The sequence below is a fragment of the Acomys russatus genome, chromosome 25 (assembly GCF_903995435.1).
Source record: "Acomys russatus chromosome 25, mAcoRus1.1, whole genome shotgun sequence".
NCBI lineage: Eukaryota > Metazoa > Chordata > Mammalia > Rodentia > Muridae > Acomys > Acomys russatus.
This window is the reverse complement of record NC_067161.1, coordinates 39,395,852-39,417,312: the sequence shown is the minus strand read 5'-3', so window position 1 is coordinate 39,417,312 and position 21,461 is coordinate 39,395,852. Positions and strand designations below refer to the sequence as shown.

Genomic DNA, 21,461 nt, shown 5'->3' with positions numbered 1-21,461 from the left:
TATTATTTGTCATCAGGAAAGATTATGACCATAAAATGTGGTGCCGCTATTCTAAGTTGTGATGGTTCTACCCACAGATGTGAATTCTTACCTTTTTTAATTACTAAATTTTAGGTAGACTGTCATGCTTGGATCTACTGGACTGGGAATCTTTCCCAGCACAGTAGGCTTGTGCACATATCAGTAAGCCTTCACTGACCCCAAAGCCTCTTGGTTGCCTAGGGGACTCCCATGGACATCAACCCCTGGATGAGCAACTACACTGGCCTGTCAGATTTCACCCTGGTGGGACTCTTCAGTCAAGCCAAACACCCTGCCCTGCTTGCTGTGGTCATATTTGTGGTTTTCCTGGTGGCCTTGTCAGGGAACGCCATCCTAATCCTTCTGATACTCTCTGACACACACCTCCACACTCCCATGTACTTTTTCATCAGCCAGCTGTCCCTCATGGACATGATGTACATTTCTGTCACTGTGCCCAAGATGCTCATGGACCAGGTCCTAGGGAGCCACACGATCTCAGCTGCTGCCTGTGGGATGCAGATGTTTCTGTACTTGACACTTGTAGGTTCAGAATTTTTCCTTCTGTCTGCCATGTCTTATGACCGCTATGTGGCCATCTGTCACCCACTCCGTTACCCTGTCCTCATGAACCGTAGAGTGTGTCTTCTCCTGACATCTGTCTGTTGGTTCCTGGGATCCTTGGATGGTTTCATGCTGACCCCTGTCACCATGACCTTCCCATTCTGTGGGTCCCGGGAGATCCACCACTTCTTCTGTGAGGTTCCCGCTGTGACAAAGCTGTCCTGTTCAGACACCTGGCTCTCTGAGACCCTCATGTACCTGTGCTGTGTGCTCATGCTTCTCATCCCTGTGACGGTCATCTCCAGCTCCTATTCATCCATCCTCCTCACTGTCCTCAGGATGAACTCGGCAGAGGGCAGGAAGAAGGCCTTTGCCACCTGCTCCTCCCACATGACTGTGGTCATCCTGTTCTATGGCGCTGCTGTCTACACCTACATGCTCCCTGCCTCCTTCCACACCCCTGAGAAGGACATGGTGGTGTCTGTGTTTTACACAATACTCACCCCTCTGTTGAACCCCCTAATCTATAGCCTTCGGAATAAGAATGTCACAGAGGCTATGAAGAAGCTGTTCACTGTGAGACCCCTCTTTCAGGAAACAATGAAGTAAATAAATTGAAACACATGGGTTCTTTTCCTTGAGTTTATACATCCATTTGTCGCAGGCCTCATGCTGATGTTATTCCCCATTCATCTTGTCTCATTTCTTCTTCATCCCCTTTGGAAGAATTATTTCTTTTCCAAAATTTTATTCATTGTCATACTTCTCATCCAATCAAAATTTCTATTTGTATTCTCTCACTGTTACATTTTATGAACTTGATAATGGTGATTTAATTTTGTGGCTGTTTAGTCTAATCATTCAAATATTATGTCATATTGAGCAATAGTCATAAGATGTTCATATGTTAAAGGGTAGAGTGAGTTGGAATAAACTAGGTTAAGAAGAAATGGTTTCCTGTAAATGGCATATTGAATGTATTCTGTGCCTTCTTGATAATTTATGCAAATTTTAAACGGGAAAAATATAAAGAGCATGATATACTTTTCTCCGTCCACTTTGTGCATTAGGATATAGAAACAATAATGTCTAAAACAAATTTAAATCTAGATAGATCTGGTGCCTCCTGATGTTTCAAATTGTCGGTGTAGCTGTAGCTACATAAAAAGGTATACCACATAGCCAGCACAGCTTTCCCATCAACGGAAATGGGATACAGCTTATTCTATAAGCAAGTGGCCATGGCCCAGTAACATGGACTCCCAAAGACATGTTCCAAAGTCTCAAGGGAAGTTACAAAGCACAGACAAATCATAAATCATAACCCAAGGCATTTTTCAACTCCACTTGTGAAAACATCAGGATTCAGGATACAGAGAATGGCAAACTCTCTGTCATGGTTCTCAGTTGCTGTCTGGTGACAAGGGACTTTTACTGTGGGGGAAGCTGGCATTCTGATAAGCTTATATACTCCAAAAGGTTTCACCTGGTAGTCACAGCGATGCTGGTTTGGAAATCAGAGTGGACAGTGACCAGCTCCTAAGGACACTATAGACAGGCTGGGGTAATTCTGCCTTGAGTCTGTAATGCTCTCATGCTCCATGTTCACAGGGGATCTATCAATGCTCCATGTTCACAGAGGGTCTATCAGTGCTCCATGTTCACAGGGGGTCTGTCAGTGTTCCATGTACACAGAGGGTCTGTCAGTGCTCCATGTTCACAGGGGGTCTATCAATGCTCCATGTACACAGAGGGTCTGTCAGTGCTCCATGTTCACAGGGGGTCTGTCAGTGCTCCATGTACACAGAGGGTCTGTCAGTGCTCCATGTTCACAGAGGGTCTGTCAGTGCTCCATGTTCACAGGGGTCTATCAGTGCTCCATGTTCACAGAGGGTCTATCAATGCTCCATGTTCACAGAGGGTCTGTCAGTGCTCCATGTTCACAGGGGATCTATCAGCGCTCCATGTTCACAGAGGGTCTGTCAGTGCTCCATGTTCACAGGGGGTCTGTCAGTGCTCCATGTTCACAGAGGGTCTGTCAGTGCTCCATGTACACAGAGGGTCTATCAGTGCTCCATGTTCACAAGGGTCTATCAGTGCTCCATGTTCACAAGGGTCTATCAGTGCTCCATGTTCACAGGGGTCTATTAGTGCTCCATGTTCACAGGGGTCTATCAGCTTTCCATGTTCACAGAGGATCTATCAGTGCTCCATGTTCACAGAGGGTCTATCAGGGCTCCATATTCACAGGGCTCTATCAGGGCTCCATGTTCACCGTGTTCACCAGTGGCCAGCTGCAGACTTTTTACCATGTGTAGGTCTTTGTCTCTGAGACTTCAGTGCAGGGACTCCCACTGACCATCTCTCAGGCTCGGTGCATAAGGAGGCCAGCTGCTGCTTGAGGACCTGTTGTGAGGGAGCTCACTCTGAGGAGTGAGGAGAACCAGGACAGCAATCTTTAGGAGAAGGAGCTAATGCAGCCATCCTGATCTGGGTCTGATTTGTTTCCACTCTCTGTATGTCACACAGCATTTACACGTGACGTGTTACAGGAATGCTATCCCAGAAGTTGAGTTGGCAAGAATGCGGTGAGGCCAAAGGAATTAAAAGGAGCAAAAGACAGAAATCAGTTTCTTAATTGACCATAGCTAGAATCATCTTTCTACCAGCTACCTGTAGGCTTCATCTCTGCTCTTCAGTTTAGAATATTTGAAGTAATTTACTTTCTTGTATCTTTGCTTTCTCTTGGTAAGCCTCTACTTAGGTGGAATTTTATATGGAATAGCTAGTCCTAATTTTAAGAACAGTTGTTCTCCAGTTTCCTAGTTTTTGCATCTCATATTTATAGGCTGTATCTGTGCTTGTTCTGTTGCGAGTGTGTTACACCAGGCTGTAGTTTGGGTTAATAATTATAAATCCACCTTGTAGATGAAATCAGACTATAAACGTGGTATTATTTCCACTTCCTTCCTAAGAGAACTGCCCTTTCCCCATTTATCAAATATTTCTGTGGCTAAAGATAGAAAGTAGAAGCCAAATTCATGGCAAGTCAAAATTCTACAATTATTGTTGACCTATCGAAATCATGTATGTCACAATCAGGAAAACAGTGTTTTTAAAATGATGTACTCTTCCTTTGTAATGCTCCCTAGCTGAAGTTCCAGTCACTGCCTCAAAGCTGTTTCTCATAGCCAACCTCATTTCTGAAGGATAACTACATGTCTAGAACCAGCCACTGCCACTCAGTTCTTATATTTAACTATTTCATCTTCCAGTATCTTCTGCAAATTCCTTCTGCAAAAACTTGAAATTTTCATCATACAACTCTTTAACTGGCTTGGTCAGAGTGACGCCAAGATATTCTATCAGGGTGTTGTTTCCCTGATTTCTTTCTCAGCCCGTTTATTGTTTATATATAAGTGGGGAGGACTACTGAATTTTTGACTTAGTGCTGTATCCGGCCACTTCACTGACTGTGTTTCTCAGATGTCAGAGTTCCCGGGTAGAATTTTTGGGGTTATTTATGTATATTACCATATCAACAGCAAATAGCAATACTTTGACGCCTTCCTTTTCCAATTGTATCCTTTTGATCTCCTTCAGTAGTCTTTTTTTTTTTTTTTTTTTTTTTTTTTTGGTTTTTTGAGACAGGGTTTCTCTGTGTAGCCTTGGCCATCCTGGACTCACTTTGTAGACCAGGCTGGCCTCGAACTCACAGCGATCCGCCTGCCTCTGCCTCCCGAGTGCTGGGATTAAAGGCGTGCGCCACCACGCCCGGCTCTTCAGTAGTCTTACTTCTTTAACTAGAACTTCAAGTACTGTATTGAATAGATATGGAAAGAGTACACAGCATTGTCTTGTCCCCGATTTTAGTGGAATTGCTTCTAGTTTTTCTCCATTTAGTTTGACATAAGCTATAGGCTTGCAATAAATTGCCTTTATTATGTCAAAGTATGTCTCTTTAATCTCTAGTCTTTCCAATACTTTTTTTCATGAAGGCGTGTGTGTAGTTCTCGACTTGATTCAGTCAATATGCTAAGGGTACCCATTATTTCATTTAATTTTGGGGTAGGGGGAGGGCAAGATGGCACAGGCTTCAGGGTTACTTGCAAGTGGGGGAAGTGTTTACAACGTAAAGTCTGAACACAAGCTTCAGAGTCTACTTCTATGAAAGATAACATGTCACAAAAGCTACAGGAAAGTTATATGAACACACACACACATGGATAAAAAGAGAATTCTCTACAGTGAACAAGGTCCTGGACATCCAGTAACTGACTCATGTTGGACCAGATTGTTACTTATGATGGCGATGTGCAGGCTATTGTGAATACTGACTATGATTTCCCATTTTAACAAAACTGAGCAGTAAATCAGGCTGTGGTTGCGCTTTCTGTCAGCATCCCTGGCTCCCTTGGTTACACTCTTCTTTAAAGTCCCAGAGGGAAACTATTAGCCAAATCTGTATCCAGGGATGAGCAGAGTCCAGTCAGGGATGACGTCACTTGCCTCCTGCTCCTTGTGCACTTAACCAGCTTGTCCCTTGTCCCATGTGGCCCAGGCTGCATCTGCATCTGATGGTAAATAGGACCTGACAGGAGAGTCTGCGGGGCACAGGGTGGTCAGAAGATGGTCGGTGCTTTCTCTATGGGGCCTGTTTTGTCCTTTATTGTGTGATTTTCATGTGGAGAAAAGAAATTGGTATCATCATCATCATCATCCTTCTCCTCTTCCTTCTTCTTCTTCGTTCGTTTGTTCGGGTTGGGTTTTGAGACAGGGTACTCTGTGTAGCCCTGGCTGTTCTGGAACTCATTTTGTAGACTCAGAGATTTACTGGACTCTACCTCCTGAGTGTTAAAGGTAACAACATGTGCCACCCTACCTCTCTTCTCCCTAAAGCTTCCTTTTAGTATTTTCTTATTGAGATTTTTTTTCCTAACTAATGAATGAAGCAATATGTGTTCCAACCTTCACTGATATATTTTTGGTGGTTTTGAAACAAGGTCTCTTACCTATTAGTCTTCTACACACACACACACACACACACACACACACACACACACACACACACACACACACACCGGACTTGCTTTGATTTCATTGGTGAAAGCAGTGCCTGCCTCAGTTTCACCAGTTCCAGGATTGTGGTAGGCATCTGCCACCGTATTCACTCTTCCTTGTATATTTTTAAGTGTTCATAGGACAATGCAAAATTATGTCTTATCATATGAAGCAAAAAGTGGGTATTCTAAATTCAAACATTCAAAAATATATGTTGCAGGAGATGTGGTGTTTCTCATAGAACCCAGGCAGGTCCCCCTCTGCCTACACACAAGTTAAGCACTGATACTGTCAGTTTTTGTGTGATGTGAGGCAGATGCCCTGAGACCCTGAGCTTCTCCTCTGTGAAAGAAGAATACATGGTGACGCCTATGGAAGGACCACGGTGGCTCAGGGATGCTGCTGGCTTGGGATGATGCTCTGTCCTTTCTCTACCTTCACTGTTAGTGATACAAAGTGTTAACAATGCACCAAGCTGCTCCCATGAAATCTGATAGCACAGCATGGGTAAGGGCGAGCTGGCTGCTAGTCCCATGCCTTGTGCAGACACCACGTTCCTGGTCTCACTGCTGCCCGGGGACATTCATGCTGTAGGCCCTCATTTAATAGAGTGCATTGCCCTTTCCAGCACCCCTCCTGCCCCTCACCTGCCTCCAGGCTTCCACTCCCCCAACCAACAGTATTCAGAGCATCTTATAGACTGTGGCTCCCTCTCCAGTCTTTATTCTCTGTGTGCTCCCCGAACTGGGTCAGTAGACAAATATAAGGCCAACTTTGAAGAACTTACACTTTTAAATACATGTAAGTTTTCTTTCATGAATAAGTCTTTTAAAATGTAAATGTATCCCATTTCTTCCTCTCAATCTATTTCCTGTCCATATCTCTGCCCATCTGCTCCTGTAGGTCTCAGATTTGTCTTGCTTTTACAGGAAAGTATCATGAAAACTGCCGTGCTCTCTGCCCCATCAGCAGCCCTATAAGGACTTCAGGTTCAGATTTCTTTTTGCAAGTTTCTTTTTAGAATCTTGACATAGATATGAAATGTGGCTGACACTTGAGATCACTGTCTCAACAGCCTCTCCATTGTAATTCTTGCTAACATCTCAGAAACAGGAGATTTCAAATCCTTCCTATTGCTCAGGTCTTTCAAATTGTAATATCCACTAGTTCAGAAATTTTTTAAGAAGTCGTTTCTCTTTAAAAGTATGTGTAGAAAAGACATTCCCTGAGCCTCATCAGAAAGGTCGGATACATTCTGTCTATTGCTATTTCTTACTATGTTGTTCCTACGTAAACCTCCGCACGTAATTCACATTTATGAACTAGTTTCTCAGCATATACAGACATGACCCTTGTTTAATGCAATCAAGGTTAATGTGTCCCTGGTTTCCTGTCAGCATCTATCGCAGAGGCAGGCTGTGAGCATGGAGTGAACATCTCAGGGCTGTGTTCTCTCTGCTTCTCAGACTCCATGAAGAAGTGGCTGGCAGGCCACGGAGACGCTGCTGCCACAGCCTGGCCTGGCAGCCGGCAGAGACTGTTGACTCCTCTGCTCCCTGCTTAGCATGAGAGCTAAGTGTGGACCCTGTGAAAAGAGGAACTTGGAGAAGTGACATGGGAATAGGGTGAGGCATCCCACTAACTCTGTCCAACCCGCGTTAGATGAGTAAACACATTATATGTATTTTTCTATCTACATTTTCACATGAACATGTTCATATGAATGTATATTTAAAGAGCATCTATCTATCAAGACAAACACGTATAGGACACTTCAAAGTCACTGGACTGTGTGCATTGCTCAACTAAGATCTTTTACCATCTTATTTTAAAAACCAGATTCTTCAATGAATCTCAAACTGGAGCATTCATCTCATGCTGTGTTAATATTAGAAGCAGGCTCTACAATGGTCGTGGAGAGTAACTTGTGTGTCCATCAGTTCTCTAAATAATGTGTTTGCTTGTTTTCTTGTTTGCATTTCACTTTCTTTGGGTTTTGTAGGTTTGTTTTGGTCAGTAATTCACTATTTCTGTTAGTAGCAAAAAAAAATTATCTTGCAAATTGGAAGAACTTGTTATTAGAGGACACGATTTGTCATCAGAAAAGGTTACAAACATGGAGTGTAGAGCTCTAATCTGAGGTGTTGTGGCTCTACACACAGATGTGACTTCTTACTTTTTAAAAATTTGTTAAATTATAGGTATTTTATTATTCTCAGATCTACAGACCCAGAGAGCATTCTCAGCACAGTAGGCTTGTACACATATCAGTAAACGTTCACTAACCCCAAAGCTTCTTGGTTGCCTAGGAAACACCCATGGACATCAACCCCTAAATGAGCAACTACACTGGCCTGTCAGATTTCACCCTGGTGGGATTCTTCAGTCAAGCCAAACACCCTGCCCTGCTTGCTGTGGTCATATTTGTGGTTTTCCTGATGGCCTTGTCAGGAAACACCCTCCTGGTCCTTCTGATAGTCTCTGACACACACCTCCACACTCCCATGTACTTTTTCATCAGCCAGCTGTCCCTCATGGACATGATGTACATTTCTGTCACTGTGCCCAAGATGCTCATGGACCAGGTCCTAGGGAGCCACACGATCTCAGCTGCTGCCTGTGGGATGCAGATGTTCCTCTACCTGACACTAGGAGGTTCAGAATTTTTCCTTCTGTCTGCCATGTCTTATGACCGCTATGTGGCCATCTGTCACCCACTCCGTTATCCGGTCCTCATGAACCGTAGAGTGTGTCTCCTCCTGACATCTGTCTGCTGGTTCCTGGGATCCTTGGATGGCTTCATGCTGACCCCTGTCACCATGACCTTCCCATTCTGTGGGTCCCGGGAGATCCACCACTTCTTCTGTGAGGTCCCCGCTGTGACAAAGCTGTCCTGTTCAGACACCTGGCTCTCTGAGACCCTCATGTACCTGTGCTGTGTGCTCATGATTTTCATCCCTGTGACGGTCATCTCCAGCTCCTATTCGTCCATCCTCCTCACTGTCCTCAGGATGAACTCGGCAGAGGGCAGGAAGAAGGCCTTTGCCACCTGCTCCTCCCACATGACTGTGGTCATCCTGTTCTATGGCGCTGCTGTCTACACCTACATGCTCCCTGCCTCCTTCCACACCCCTGAGAAGGACATGGTGGTGTCTGTGTTTTACACAATACTCACCCCTTTGTTGAACCCACTAATCTATAGCCTTAGGAATAAAAATGTAAAAGATGCTATGAAGAAATTGTTGGGTGGGAAATTCTCTTTCAAGAAGCAATAAAAATAATTTGGAAGGGAAGGTTTCTTTTCTTTATCTCTACATATCTGTTGTTCCAGGTCTCTTGCTGTTGTCTTATTTCATGTTTTATTTCATATTCATCCAATTTTGAAGAATTCGTTATCTGTTCTGAAAATTTCTCCATTAATATACTTCTTGTCCATTCAAACTCTACATATATTCTGTCAACATTACATTTTATGAAGTTGATAATGGCTATTCAATTTTGTGTGTCAATAGTCTTATTGTTCAAAATGAGTGTCATATTGAGTAATAAATGACCATGAGGTGTTCAACTGATAAAAGATAGAGTGAGTTGAAAGAAAAGTGGTTATCAAAGTTAATAAGAGGTGAAGTGAGATAAATATTGAAATAATCCTGTGTATTTCTTGATAATTTATGTAAATTTGAAATCAGATAAAAGTAAAGACCTAGATCCAGATCTTCCTCTCTTCAGCTCCTGTCTTATAATATAGTAAAGATAAGGGTTACAGTGTATTTAAATCTGGATAGTACAAGTGGCACAGAGGGCTTCAAATTGTCTGTGTGGCTCTATTTGCATATAAATGTATCCCCCCCAAAACAAACACTGCTCTCATTTCACAAGAAATAAGGCATAGTTCATTTTAAGCCAAAAGCAAGTGACCATGGACCAGGAACTCATGTTTCCCCCAATGACATGTTCAAGTTTCATGGAAAGTTACAAAGTACAATCAAGTCGCATGTCATAACTCCAGGTATTTTTCAAATACACTTGTGGAACCATCAGTATGCATGTTATAGCAAAGTGACAAAAACTCTGCCATGGTTCTCAGATGCTGTCTGGTGACATGAAACACTTTCAGTGTGGGGTAAACTAGCATTCTCATAAGCCAATACAATCTAAATGGTTTCACCTGATGGTCACTGGGATGCTGGCTCAGAAACCAAAGTGGGCAATGAACAGCTTCTAAGGATGCTATAGACAGGCTGGGGTGAGTCTGCCTTGAGTCTGTAATGTTCTCATGCTCCATGTTCACAGAGGGTCTATCAGTGCTCCATGTTCACAGGGGGTCTATCAGTGCTCCATGTTCACAGAGGGTCTATCAGTGCTCCATGTTCACAGGGTAGTCAGAGTGGACAGCTCCTAAGGACACTATAGACAGGCTGGGGTAAGTCGGCCTTGAGTCTGTAATGCTCTCATGCTCCATGTTCAAAGAGGGTCTATCAGGGCTCCATGTTCACAGGGCTCTATCAGGGCTCTATGTTCACCATGTTCATCAGTGGCCAGCTGCAGACTTTTTACCATGTGTAGGTCTTTGTCTCTGAGACTTCAGTGCAGGGACTCCCACTGACCATCTCTCAGGCTCAGTGCATGAGGAGGCCAGCTGCTGTTTGAGGACCTGTGGTGAGGGAGCTCACTCTGAGGAGTGAGGAGAACCAGGACAGCAATCTTTAGGAGAAGGAACTAGTGCAGCCATCCTGATCTGGGTCTGATTTGTTTCCACTCTCTGTATGTCACACAGCATTTACATGTAACGTGTTACAGGAATGCTATCCCAGAAGTTGAGTTGACAAGAATGTGGTGAAGCCAAAGGAATTAAAAGGAACAAATGGGAGAGACAAGTTTCTTAATTGACCCCAACTAGAATCATCTTTCAACCAGTTACCTGTATGCCATGTTCTCCTGGCATCCTCAATCACTTTGGGTCCCATGATTCCTCCTCCTTCTCTTTCATAGGGTTCCTTGAGCTCTGAGGTGAGAGACACAATGCACACCTCTAATTTGGTCTCCCTCTCTCTCTCTATGCCTAATGTTTGGCTGTGGGTCTCTGCCTCTGCTCCCAACCTCTGTGATGCTGACTGGACTAGGCACCAATCGATGAATATAGCAGTACATTGTTAGGAATCATTTCATTGATTTGGGGGGGGGCATCATGTTTGGTTCTACCCAAGGTCTCTGGGTTATCCAGCTTCTGCTTCCTGGTAGTCCAGGCAGTGGCAGTGTCGGGCATAGACTCCCTTTTGTGGCATGGGCCTCTAATTAAACCAGTCAATGGTTGGCCACTCTCACAAGTTCTAGAAGTCCTCACTAGAGATGCCTTCATAGGTTCTAGTAAGTTTCCACTGTAGTGGGGTTCCACATTGACCCCCAAATGCCCTTCAACCTCAGCTGTCTCTCCCCCATACTCTTTTTCTTCACACCCCAAGTGATCCTTCCTCTTCCCACCGAAAATCTGTTCTATTTCCCCTTCGCAGGGAGAGCCATGCATCCCCCTAGAACCTCCCTTGTTACTTAACCTTGCCGAGCCTGTGGATCACAGCATGATTATCATTTATGTAACAACTACTGTGCACTTATAAGTGAGTACATATCTTGTTTATCTTCCAGGTCTGGATTACCTCACTCAGGATGATTTTTTTTCTAGTTTCCTCCATTTGCCTGCAAATTTCATGATGCCATTTTTTTCCTAACAGCCAAGTAATTCTCCATTGTGTAAATGTACCATTTTTTAAAATCTACTCATCATGACATCCTCTCATATGGCATAAGTAAAACCTGGTATCACCGTTTGGTTATACAGTTCAGACTGACTTATAAAGACAGATGCCTTTCATCTGCTCAGATAAAGAGCAAAGAATCATTTTCAACAAAGGCAGATGCCTTTCACCTGGTCAAAAAAAAATCATTTTCAGTTTAATTGTGCACACTGCACATTCCATACATATGTTTATACAAATGTGTATATTACCTGTGAAAGTTTATGCGTTTGCAGGACAAAAGGACCAGACGCCAATGAATTTTAAAACAGCCCTGACAGGATTCATCCCAAAGGATGCTAAGATGCTGACATGTTTGTTCTAGCATCCTGCTTGATCCAACTTCAGACTGCCTCATTCGAAGCTTGTTTCCAGAACAGCCTTTCAAACTGTTGAACCAATCAGGACTTCATTTAAGCCTGATTTTTTACAGCATTTAGAACCTGGAAAACAAATGTTACAATTAGTTTTCTTACAACCTGACCATTTTCCAATTTTCTTGGGCCACCAAAAAGAAAGTGCCATCCCCAAACAGCAGGAAACAATTTTAAGAGAACACGATGCCTTCTTTTCTGAGAGATGGGGTGGGTGGTTTTTGGCTGTGTGATAAGGTGATGTTTATAAATGTTTGTCATTGTTAAAAGGGGTTTGATTACAAAGTGTTACAGTTTTAGTCAGGGAAAAAATGAGGCAAAAGACATTAAACTCAGGGATTTCTCTTTCTTCTTTTCTCCTTTTCTTATGTAGAGTGAGAAGAGTTGAAAAGAAAGAAATGGGGGAAGAAAAATGTAAATAATAAAAGAATAATAGGAAAAAGGATAGATTGTTGAATCTACTCTTAAACTATAGAGCTATTACTAATATCAAATATTTTACATTGATATGTATTATTGTATACAAATACAGGTTTAAGGTTTAAATTGTTATATATTGATGCAAATTTAAGGTTTACTTGGATTACTGTATATTGATAAAATTTTAAAGGTATTTGATACACAACATGTATATATATTTTAATTCTTTTATAAGGTATTATGCCTATACAACTCATTTTAAAATGCAAGGTAAAGTTCTAGTCTTTTTTAAAAAGATATTACCAAGTGGATAATTAGGAAATACAAATTAACAATCAGACAATCAAACTCATGGTCGTGTCAGATACCAGTCTAGTTTATTACAGAAATATTTCCTAGGTTAAACAGATAGTAAATAGCTAGAAATGAACAATATTTGCCTATTCAGATGTACTATAAATAAATAGATGTTCTTCAAAAACCTCAGAGACCTACAGAATATGACATTTTAAAATGTTTTTTATTATTTTAGGGATTATTTTGACAATGAGACATGTCAGCTCCTACCTCAAAGAAGATGATGAGCATCAAAGAATCTCCTTATGGAGTTTGCTTCAATGTGTCAGACTGCCATTGAGCAAGAAACTGCCCCTGATTCAACTGCTGATAGTATGCTATCCAAAATGGGCTAACTAGACACAGGGAAATCAACTGCCAAGCTTTACAAGAACAAAGTAGGCAACCCTTCATATTTCCTGCTTCACCAAAAAGTGTGTCAGATATTCTGGGCCAGAAGGCTGAAGACAATGCTCCAACAGTTGCTAAGAAACTTGGGTGACTCTCCAGGTAACCAGCTGCCTCTGTTATTTCTATTTTGGAAGCTGCTTGTTCTGCACTTTCTACAGACTCAGGTAATATTTATTCCTTCTCACGTCTCTGATGGGGTTGAAGATGAGAAAGTTATAGTCTCACAACTAACCTTAAGCTGTTTAGTATAAAAAATGTTTTAAAAAAAGATATTTTTAGGTCTAAGTAGAATTTTTAGGTTGTTAAATACAAGCGTTGATAGAAAATTGTTTGGGTATAGTACTCTGAATTCACCATGAGCACTTTCTCCTAAGTTGCCAAATACAAACGGACTGGACATTATAGATGAAATTATTATGTGATGGTTTTCTTAATTGTTTTAAACTTGTCCTTATTGCATGTAGTTTATTATTTGAAGAGAAGGAGCCTTTCTATTTAGACAGAAAGGGAGAACTGTTGGGGGTTGGTCTGGTGCTATGTATACAAGTGATCATTTCTGGGCCCCAAGATCTGGCTACAGTCCAGATGAGAACATTCTCATGCACACTGAAGAATTGTTGTATAAACTTTGCTCCCCAATTATCTCTGATTGATTAATAAAGTTACTGACAGGCAATTAGTAAGCAGAATAGAAGCAGGTGGAAGTTCCATTCCTGGGCTTGGGCTCTGATGTTGGGACCATGAGGCTTGGAGTGGGGTGGGGGGAGGGGGAAGGAGGGAGAAAAAAATGGAGAAAGAGGATGTGGCCTGATGGAGCTTATCCAGCCCAGACAGGACAATTTGGGGAATGCAGATGGGAGATAGCCAGATTATTCTAGAAAATTAGTTTAAATCATATCTACCCAGTTATTATGTATAAGGCTTGTTTAAATAAACCAATAGGTCTCTGTCTCAATTATTGGGGAACAGCCAGGTCATAGAAAAGCCCTTTAGAATTTAATAAATATTCAACAACAGTGTTGGATTGCTTTTTGTTTTTTGGTCTTGGTTTTGGTTTTTAGGTTTTTCTAGACAGGGTTTCTCGGTGTATCCTTGGCTGTCCTGGACTTATTTTGTAGACCAGGGTGACCTCGAACTCAGTGATCCACCTGCCTCTGTCTCCCAAGTGCTGGAATTAAAGGCGTGTGCCACCACACCCAGCAGCAGTGTTGGATTTTTGTCAAAGATTTTTATGGGTTCTAATGATGTCATCATGTGGGGTTTTTTTTCCCTTTCAGTTTGTTCATATAATGGATCACATTGATGAATTTTCTAATGTTGAATCATCTTCATCTCTAAGATGAAGCCTACTTGTTCATGGTGGATGATCTTTTTGATGTGTTCTGAGATTCAGTTTTGCCAGCATTTTATTGAGCATTTTTGCATTTATGTTTATAAGGGAAATTGGTCAGTAGTTTTCTTTCTTTGTTGAATTTTTGTACTGTTTGGTTATCAAGGTGATTGTGGCCTTGTTAAATAAATTTGGAATGTTTCTGCTGTTTCTACTTTGATGGATAATTTTAAAAGTATTGCTGTTAGCTCTTTGAAAGACTAGTAAAATTCTGTAGTAAAATCATTTGACCCTGGGCTGATTTTGGTTGAGAGACTTTCAATGACTTCTTCTATTCCTTAGGTTTATAGATATATTGATGACCTGTTTTTGACTTAACTTTGGTAAGTGGTATCAATTAAGATTTTCCAATAATGTAGAGTACCTAATGATTCTTGAGATTTCCTCAGGGCCTGTTGTTATGTCCCCCTTTTCATTTCTAATATTGTTAGTTTGGATATTTCACTCCATCTTTTCATTAGTTTGAAAACTTTTTCATATAATTTGTATATTTTGTTGATTTGTCAAAGAACCAACTCTTTGTTTCATTGGTTGTATGGTTCTCTTTGTTTCTGTTTTATTTGTTAATTTCAGCCCTGAGTTTGATTATTTCTTGCTGTCTACTTCTCTTGGGTGTATACAGTTCTTCTTCTTCTTCTTCTTCTTCTTCTTCTTCTTCTTCTTCTTCTTCTTCTTCTTCTTCTTCTTCTTCTGCGTAGAGGTGTGGTGTTAAGTTTCTAGTATAGGATCTCCCAATTTTTCTATAGGTAAGCATTTAGTGATATTATCTTTTCTCTTAGCTTTCAGTGTGCTCCACAACTTTCTTGTGTGTTCATTTTCATTGACTTCTGGAAATTCTTTAATTTTGTCCTTTATTTCTGTCTTGACCCAGTTTGCTTTCAGTTGGGAATTGTTAAGTTTCTATGAGTTTGTAGGTTTCTATTATTGCTATTGTTGTTAAAAATCAGCTTTAATCCATAGTGGTCTGATAGGAAGTAGAATTTTTTTTTCCATTTTCTTGTATCCATTTAATACTTTGTGACTGAGTATGTGGTCAGTTTTGGAGAAAATTCTGTGAGGTGTTGAGAAGAACTTATATTCTTTTGAGTTTGGGTAAACTTTTCTGTAGATATCTGTTACATTTTATTTATAATGGCTATTAGCTCCAGTATGTCTCGGTTTAGTTTTTCTGGATGACCTGTCCATTGTAAGACTGGGATACTGAAGTCTCCTACCATCAATGTATGATGGTCAATGTATGAATTAAGCTTTAATAATGTTTCTCTTTCAAAGGTGGGTGTCCTTGCATTTGGAGCACAGATGTTAAGAACTGAAAGATTATCTTGGTGGATTTTTCCCTTGATGAATATGAAGTGTCCTTCCCACTGGTATTGAGAGATATCCATGACCAATGATTGTTAATTCCTGTTTGGTGGTGGTGGTGGTGTGTGTGTGTGTGTGTGTGTGTGTGTGTGTGTGTGTGTGTGTGTGTGTTCCCCTTGTTTTGTTTTTCTGCTGTGAGAATGTTTATTTCTTGTGCTTTCACGGGTGTAAGTAACTTTCTTGTGTTGGAGTTTTCCTATAGTACCTTCTGTAGGGCTGGATTTGTGGGTAGATATTGTTTAAATTTGACTTTACCATGGAATATCTTGTTTTCTCCATCTATGGTGATTGAAAGTTTTGCTGGGCAAAGAAGTCTGGGCTGACATCTCTGGTCTCTTAGAGTCCACAGGACATCTGTCCAGGCCCTTCTGGATCCTTGATTAAGTAAATCTAATAGGTCTGCCTTTATATGCTACTTGCTCTTTTTCCCTTGAAGCTTTTAATATTATTTCATCTTCCTAATATTTAGTGATTTGATTATTATCTTTTCTTTTCTGGTCCAATCTACTTGGTATTCTATAAGCTTCTTGTACTTTTATAGACATCTCCTTATTTAAGTTAATACAATTTTCTTCTATAATCTTTATGAAAATATTTTTTGCTCTTTGAACTGGAATTCATCTCCTTCTATTCCTATTATACTTAGGTTTGGTCTTTCTTAGATGTTTTGTGTCAAGATTTAACATTTTCTTTGACTGATGAATCTATTTCTTTTCTCTTATCCTCACCACCAGAGATTCAATCCTCCATCTCTTGTATCCTGTTGGTGATACTTGTGTCTGTAGTTCCCTTTTCCTAACCTAGAGTTTCCATTTCCACATTTCCTTCTGCTTGTGTTTTCCTTATTGCTTCTATTTCCATTTTCAGGCCTTTGTTTATTCAACTTTTGTTTTCTTGGCCTTCTTGGATTTCTTTAAGGGATGTATTTATTTGCTCTTCATGGGCCTCTAATCATCTTCACATAAGGTCTTTTTCTTGAGCTTCAGCTGTGTTGGAATATTCAGGGCTTGCAATAGTTGGATAGCTGAGCTCTTGTGGTATATACTGCCTTAGCTGTTGTTGGTTGTGTTCTTCTGGCATCTAAGTATCTGAGTTTAGGGTGATTATAGGTTTGGGTGCAGCTTGTCTTTGTTGGATGGGTATTTTGTTCCTTGGCTTTCTTTTCCTCTCTGGACTTCTGGCCAGTGCGGCCTGTGGTTGAGTAGGGTGTCTTCACCCAGGTTGGGGGCTGAACTTCTGGTGGTCATGGTGGAGTCTGGAGGAGCAGAGACAAAAGGCCGGTGTACACTTTGCTCTTTAGAGTTTAGACTATCCTGTGAAAAGCCCAGGTTACCAGGACTGTGTTTTAGGTTCTTTTCCCTTATCACAAGCTTGTTATTTCTCCTCTGTCACTCTAGGACCCCGGGCCATCCTCGTTCAGACAGGATCACTGCCACAGGACACGCTGACGGATCGATCATCATTTCAGAGTCTTTTGCTTCTTTCCCCTGCACCGCTGTTTCCTTCCCACCTCCCCTGAGACAGTGCAAATCCAAATGCCAAGTTACAAACAAACAGCACAGAATGCTGGACAGTGAGGTTCTCACCAGAGGCTTCTAGGTCTACGACTAATTGAAGTCAGGGGACGGACTCCCACAAGACTTCCCAAAGGTTCCCCAGTTCCCCTGGCACACAGAAGAGTTAGCAGCTCTTGATCTGGCCAGAACCCAGCAGTGAGCCATCACATTGCTCTTAACCTGAACCAGGTGTGGAGCAGAAATGTAGCTATAAGGTCAAAGGTCAGGCTTCTCAAGACCAGAACTGATTGATATAATGCAAAGTGTTATGGGACAGAGCAAGAAAGGTGATGTGGGCTACCTAAGGCTCACACTGCAGCGCAAAACAGGAGAGTAAAGATGGGGAGGAAAAACACTGTCTCCATGGAGGAAGTTAACTCTGGCCAGTGACATGTACTAGATTCATAGAGCCAGGGTAGAAACGCTGCAAAGCAAGAACAGGCAAGTTTGGATCTGAGAAAAGACAGAATGTTCTTCACGTTGAAGTCAGCATCATGTGAAACGCACTTCTTCAACAAGAGGCAGAGGTAGGAGGTAAAACAACAAAAATAAGGCCCCAATGCTATACATCAGTGAGTGACTTGACTATAGAGGTCAAAGCCCATCCTGACCCAGTGAGGATCCTGGGTCCTTCTGTCACACCAGCCAACAGCTAAGGAACGGCAGTGCTGCCTCCCTGCCTTGTTCAGTGACTCCAGGTTTTACACAGACCTGGTGGGGTAGCATGCAAAAAAGGACCATGCCGGCTTGTAAGTGTTCATTGCTGTGAATATTGTCAGTGGGGAAAGACAGCATCGCCCTCCAGAGGTCCCCCTTTGGGAACTGTTGCACTTTGGGCTGGGAGAAGCATTACTTGAATACTGCTCTTCCCCTTGTGAGGCAGGGGGATGGGGTGCAGAGTGCTGTGCACAGGGCTGCAAGTTAGTGTACAGAAGCAATCTACATACAGAAAGATGGCAACCCCCTCTTACTAGGGCACAGGATCACTGTGCTTCTGACCTTACTCCCAGCTCAGACTCACTCCCTCCCTTAGAAGAAAGTATATGCTGTCTGAACAAACTGCTCGTCTCCTCTACTACTACTGTCCATGCACCCCTGTCTGATTTCATGGTCCAAGATGCAAGAGGGAGCCCAGTGTTCCCTAAAGTCCCTGACAGCACTTGGATGTTTCCTTAGATGGCCTAAGAAAGCAATTTGTGTGCTGCGTGGGGAACAGGGAGAGCTTTTACAGGTGCAGTGTGTCCACACACTTCGTGTAGCATCCGCTTTTGTCGTTTACAGAAAAGCATTGTGCAGACTCTCTTTGATTATTGATCACTCAGACAAGATTTATTCTACAGGGAAAGCTGACTATGTTGTGTGGTTGACAAGAAATGTGACTTACAAGAAAGAAGGAAGGGGATGGGGGGGGGCCTTTCACACCAGGAGGTCCCAGGGGTCATGCTTCCTTCTTCTTCTTCTTTTTCTTCTTCTTCTTCTTCTTCTTCTTCTTCTTCTTCTTCTTCTTCTTCTTCTTCTTCTTCTTCTTCTTCTTCTTCTTCCTTTCTAGGTGAACCCAGGTCATCAGTGTTAACCTCCTGAAGACTAAGCCGTGAGTGCTGGTGGAACACTTTTTGCAACTGCTTTGCTAATCCACTCTTTGTGTATCCTTTAGTCGCAGTCACTTACCTGGTCACATAATACATCACTGAACTACACTTTGCTGTGCTAAAAGTAAGTATAGAACCCTTCCTTCCACAGTCACTGACTTAGTATGTTATTTATTGCCTGACAGTTAGCTTCAGGTCAGCTAACAGCTGCCTGCCGTTAATACTTCTTGAACCTTTCAGACCTGAACAGGCTGTTTCGTTAGTGGGTTGTTGTTTTTTTTTTAACTAGCCACAGTGACCTGCAACTTGGCATTTTCCATCATAGCTCCTGATGCCCACCTCCCTCCCAGTTGCCTATTTCTGTGTCTGACCCCAACAGCTCTCTTGTGGAAACCTGCCCCAGAGGACAGAGCAGAGGCACTGACCAAGAGACCAAAATTATTTCAGCCAAATGCTTTCTCTGTGATGCTTTTTACTTTACCATTGCAGATTTTCAGTTGTCGTAAGAAATTTTGAATGAAAATATGGACCCAAAGAATAAAACTACAGCTGATTTCATCCTGCTGGGACTCTTTCCCAGCTGCAGGTACCCAAACCTTCTCATCTTCCTTATCCTCCTCATCTATGCTCTGGCCTCTACTGGAAATTCTCTCCTGATCTTCCTCATCTGGCTGGACCCCCATCTCCACACCCCCATGTACTTCCTGCTCAGTCAGCTGTCTCTCATTGACCTGGCTTACATCTCCTGCACAGTGCCCAAAGCAGCCACCAACTACTTTACCGGAAGGCAGAGCATCTCCTTCTTTGCCTGTGCCACTCAAATGTTTTCCTTCCTCACCCTTGGCCTTGCTGAGTGCATCTTACTGACACTGATGGCCTATGACCGCTATGTGGCTGTCTGTAATCCTCTGAGGTACACCATTCTTATGAGCCCCAAGGTCTGTCTGAAGATGGCCACCTCCACCTGGATCGGAGCAGTTGTTGCCGCCCTCGTTCATACCGTCTACCCCATGAACTTTCCCATCTGTGGCTCCAGGGAGATCAGTCATTACTTCTGCGAGATGCCCGCCATACTGAGAATGTCTTGTGTGGATACATCGGTCTACGAGATGGTGAAGTTTGTGTCGACCATTATCTTTCTCCTGGCCCCATTCGCTCTGATCCTGACCTCCTACACCCTCATCTTCCTCACCGTCCTCAGGATGAACTCTCCCAAGGGGAGGAATAAAGCTCTGGCCACCTGCTCCTCCCACCTGACTGTGGTGAGTCTCTATTTTGGTCAGGCCATCTTCATCTACATGACGCCCACTTCTTCCCACACGCCTGACCAAGACCAGGTAGGAGCAGTGCTGGGCACCATAGTGACCCCCATGCTCAACCCTCTTATCTACAGCCTGAGAAACAAAGAGGTGATAGGAGCCCTGCACAAGTGCACCGGCAGATGCTGCAACCGGGACAGTGCCGGGTCCCTCCAGTGCTGCTCTCAGAAATGTCCTATTCTTCACCTTAAACGTGAATTTAAGTCAACTTAAATCAAACTGGAAATAGAGCTCTGTGAGAAAGGAACATATAAGAGTCATATAAACTGGAATTTGTTAGAATGTTGTTGTTCTTAGTTCCATAGTGGTGGCTTCAGTAAACCCTTAGTAAGTATTACTTATTTGTAAAATCACAGGATTGTGACAATAACATCTGGGCAATGACAAAGGGTTTTCCTCATTGGTTGAGTCACAAATCAAGAACCTACTTGCTATCCTACCATTTCCACTTTGATTGGCATTGCTAATTTAAATATCATCCTGTCGCTGTTTCCTTCTCACTTAATCCCTTGAAATAATTTTATGCAATCAAATTCTTCTTTCTTCTAACTGGACACATCACTGACTACATTTAGCAGGAAGAGACATAAATCGCCCTTCCTTGCTACACTTGAAACCCTTTTGAGAGTCGTCAGTGCCGTAGCATTTATATTTATCGAACTAATGAGTGAGCTTATTTCCAGTTAGTGACGATATTCAGTGTGTTTTCTGAGGCTGTGGTGCATGGGATTTTCACACAATCCAGCCGTCTGTAAGTGAAACAAGCAATAATGAAGCCCCATACCACACACCAGAGACTGAGAATCGCAGGTCCCCCTCCCTCACAGGCACAACCTCTTAAAAATAAATATGGTAAAATAAAAGTTAGATGGCATTTAACTACAGATATAAAAATAGAGAAAATCAATTGTGTTACAGTTGTGAAACCATGAACAACATTTCAGGCTTAGAAAGTAATCACAACGTGTGCACGTGACCAGGGACCCTCCCTAAGCATTTCCTCCCTCGTTCTTTCCGCTGAGACCATTTATGGGTGTGTGTCACGGTTGAGTTTGCTTTATGTCACAAAATGTACGTTGACAGCCCTTCACCTTCCGGAGGATGATCGCAAGGTGATGTGGGATTTACTGTATGGGGATTTTCATTTTAATTGTGTTTTTTTTTTTAATAAAGGACTTCAAAGTTATGAGGAAGTTAAAACTATGAATTAGGAAATTCTCACTTTAGAAGCACAGGCACTCGCGCTGTTTTACACCCAAGTCTGAA

The 21,461-nt window shown here is 42.2% G+C and overlaps 2 protein-coding genes and 1 pseudogene across 2 annotated transcripts; all 3 read left to right on the top strand.

Moving 5' to 3' along the window:
• Window positions 1-231: 231 nt before the first annotated feature.
• Window positions 232-1,194, top strand: LOC127208360 (olfactory receptor 2T29-like). Its single transcript, XM_051167781.1, has one exon. The coding sequence runs from the start codon at window positions 232-234 to the stop codon at window positions 1,192-1,194; it is 963 nt and encodes a 320-aa protein (XP_051023738.1).
• A 6,770-nt stretch (window positions 1,195-7,964) lies between these two features.
• Window positions 7,965-8,921, top strand: LOC127208390 (olfactory receptor 2T29-like; annotated as a pseudogene).
• Window positions 8,922-19,400: 10,479 nt separating this feature from the next.
• LOC127207920 (olfactory receptor 2T27-like) lies at window positions 19,401-20,408 on the top strand. Its single transcript, XM_051167277.1, has one exon. It carries the CDS (start codon window positions 19,401-19,403, stop codon window positions 20,406-20,408), a length of 1,008 nt encoding a protein of 335 aa, XP_051023234.1.
• Window positions 20,409-21,461: the final 1,053 nt, after the last annotated feature.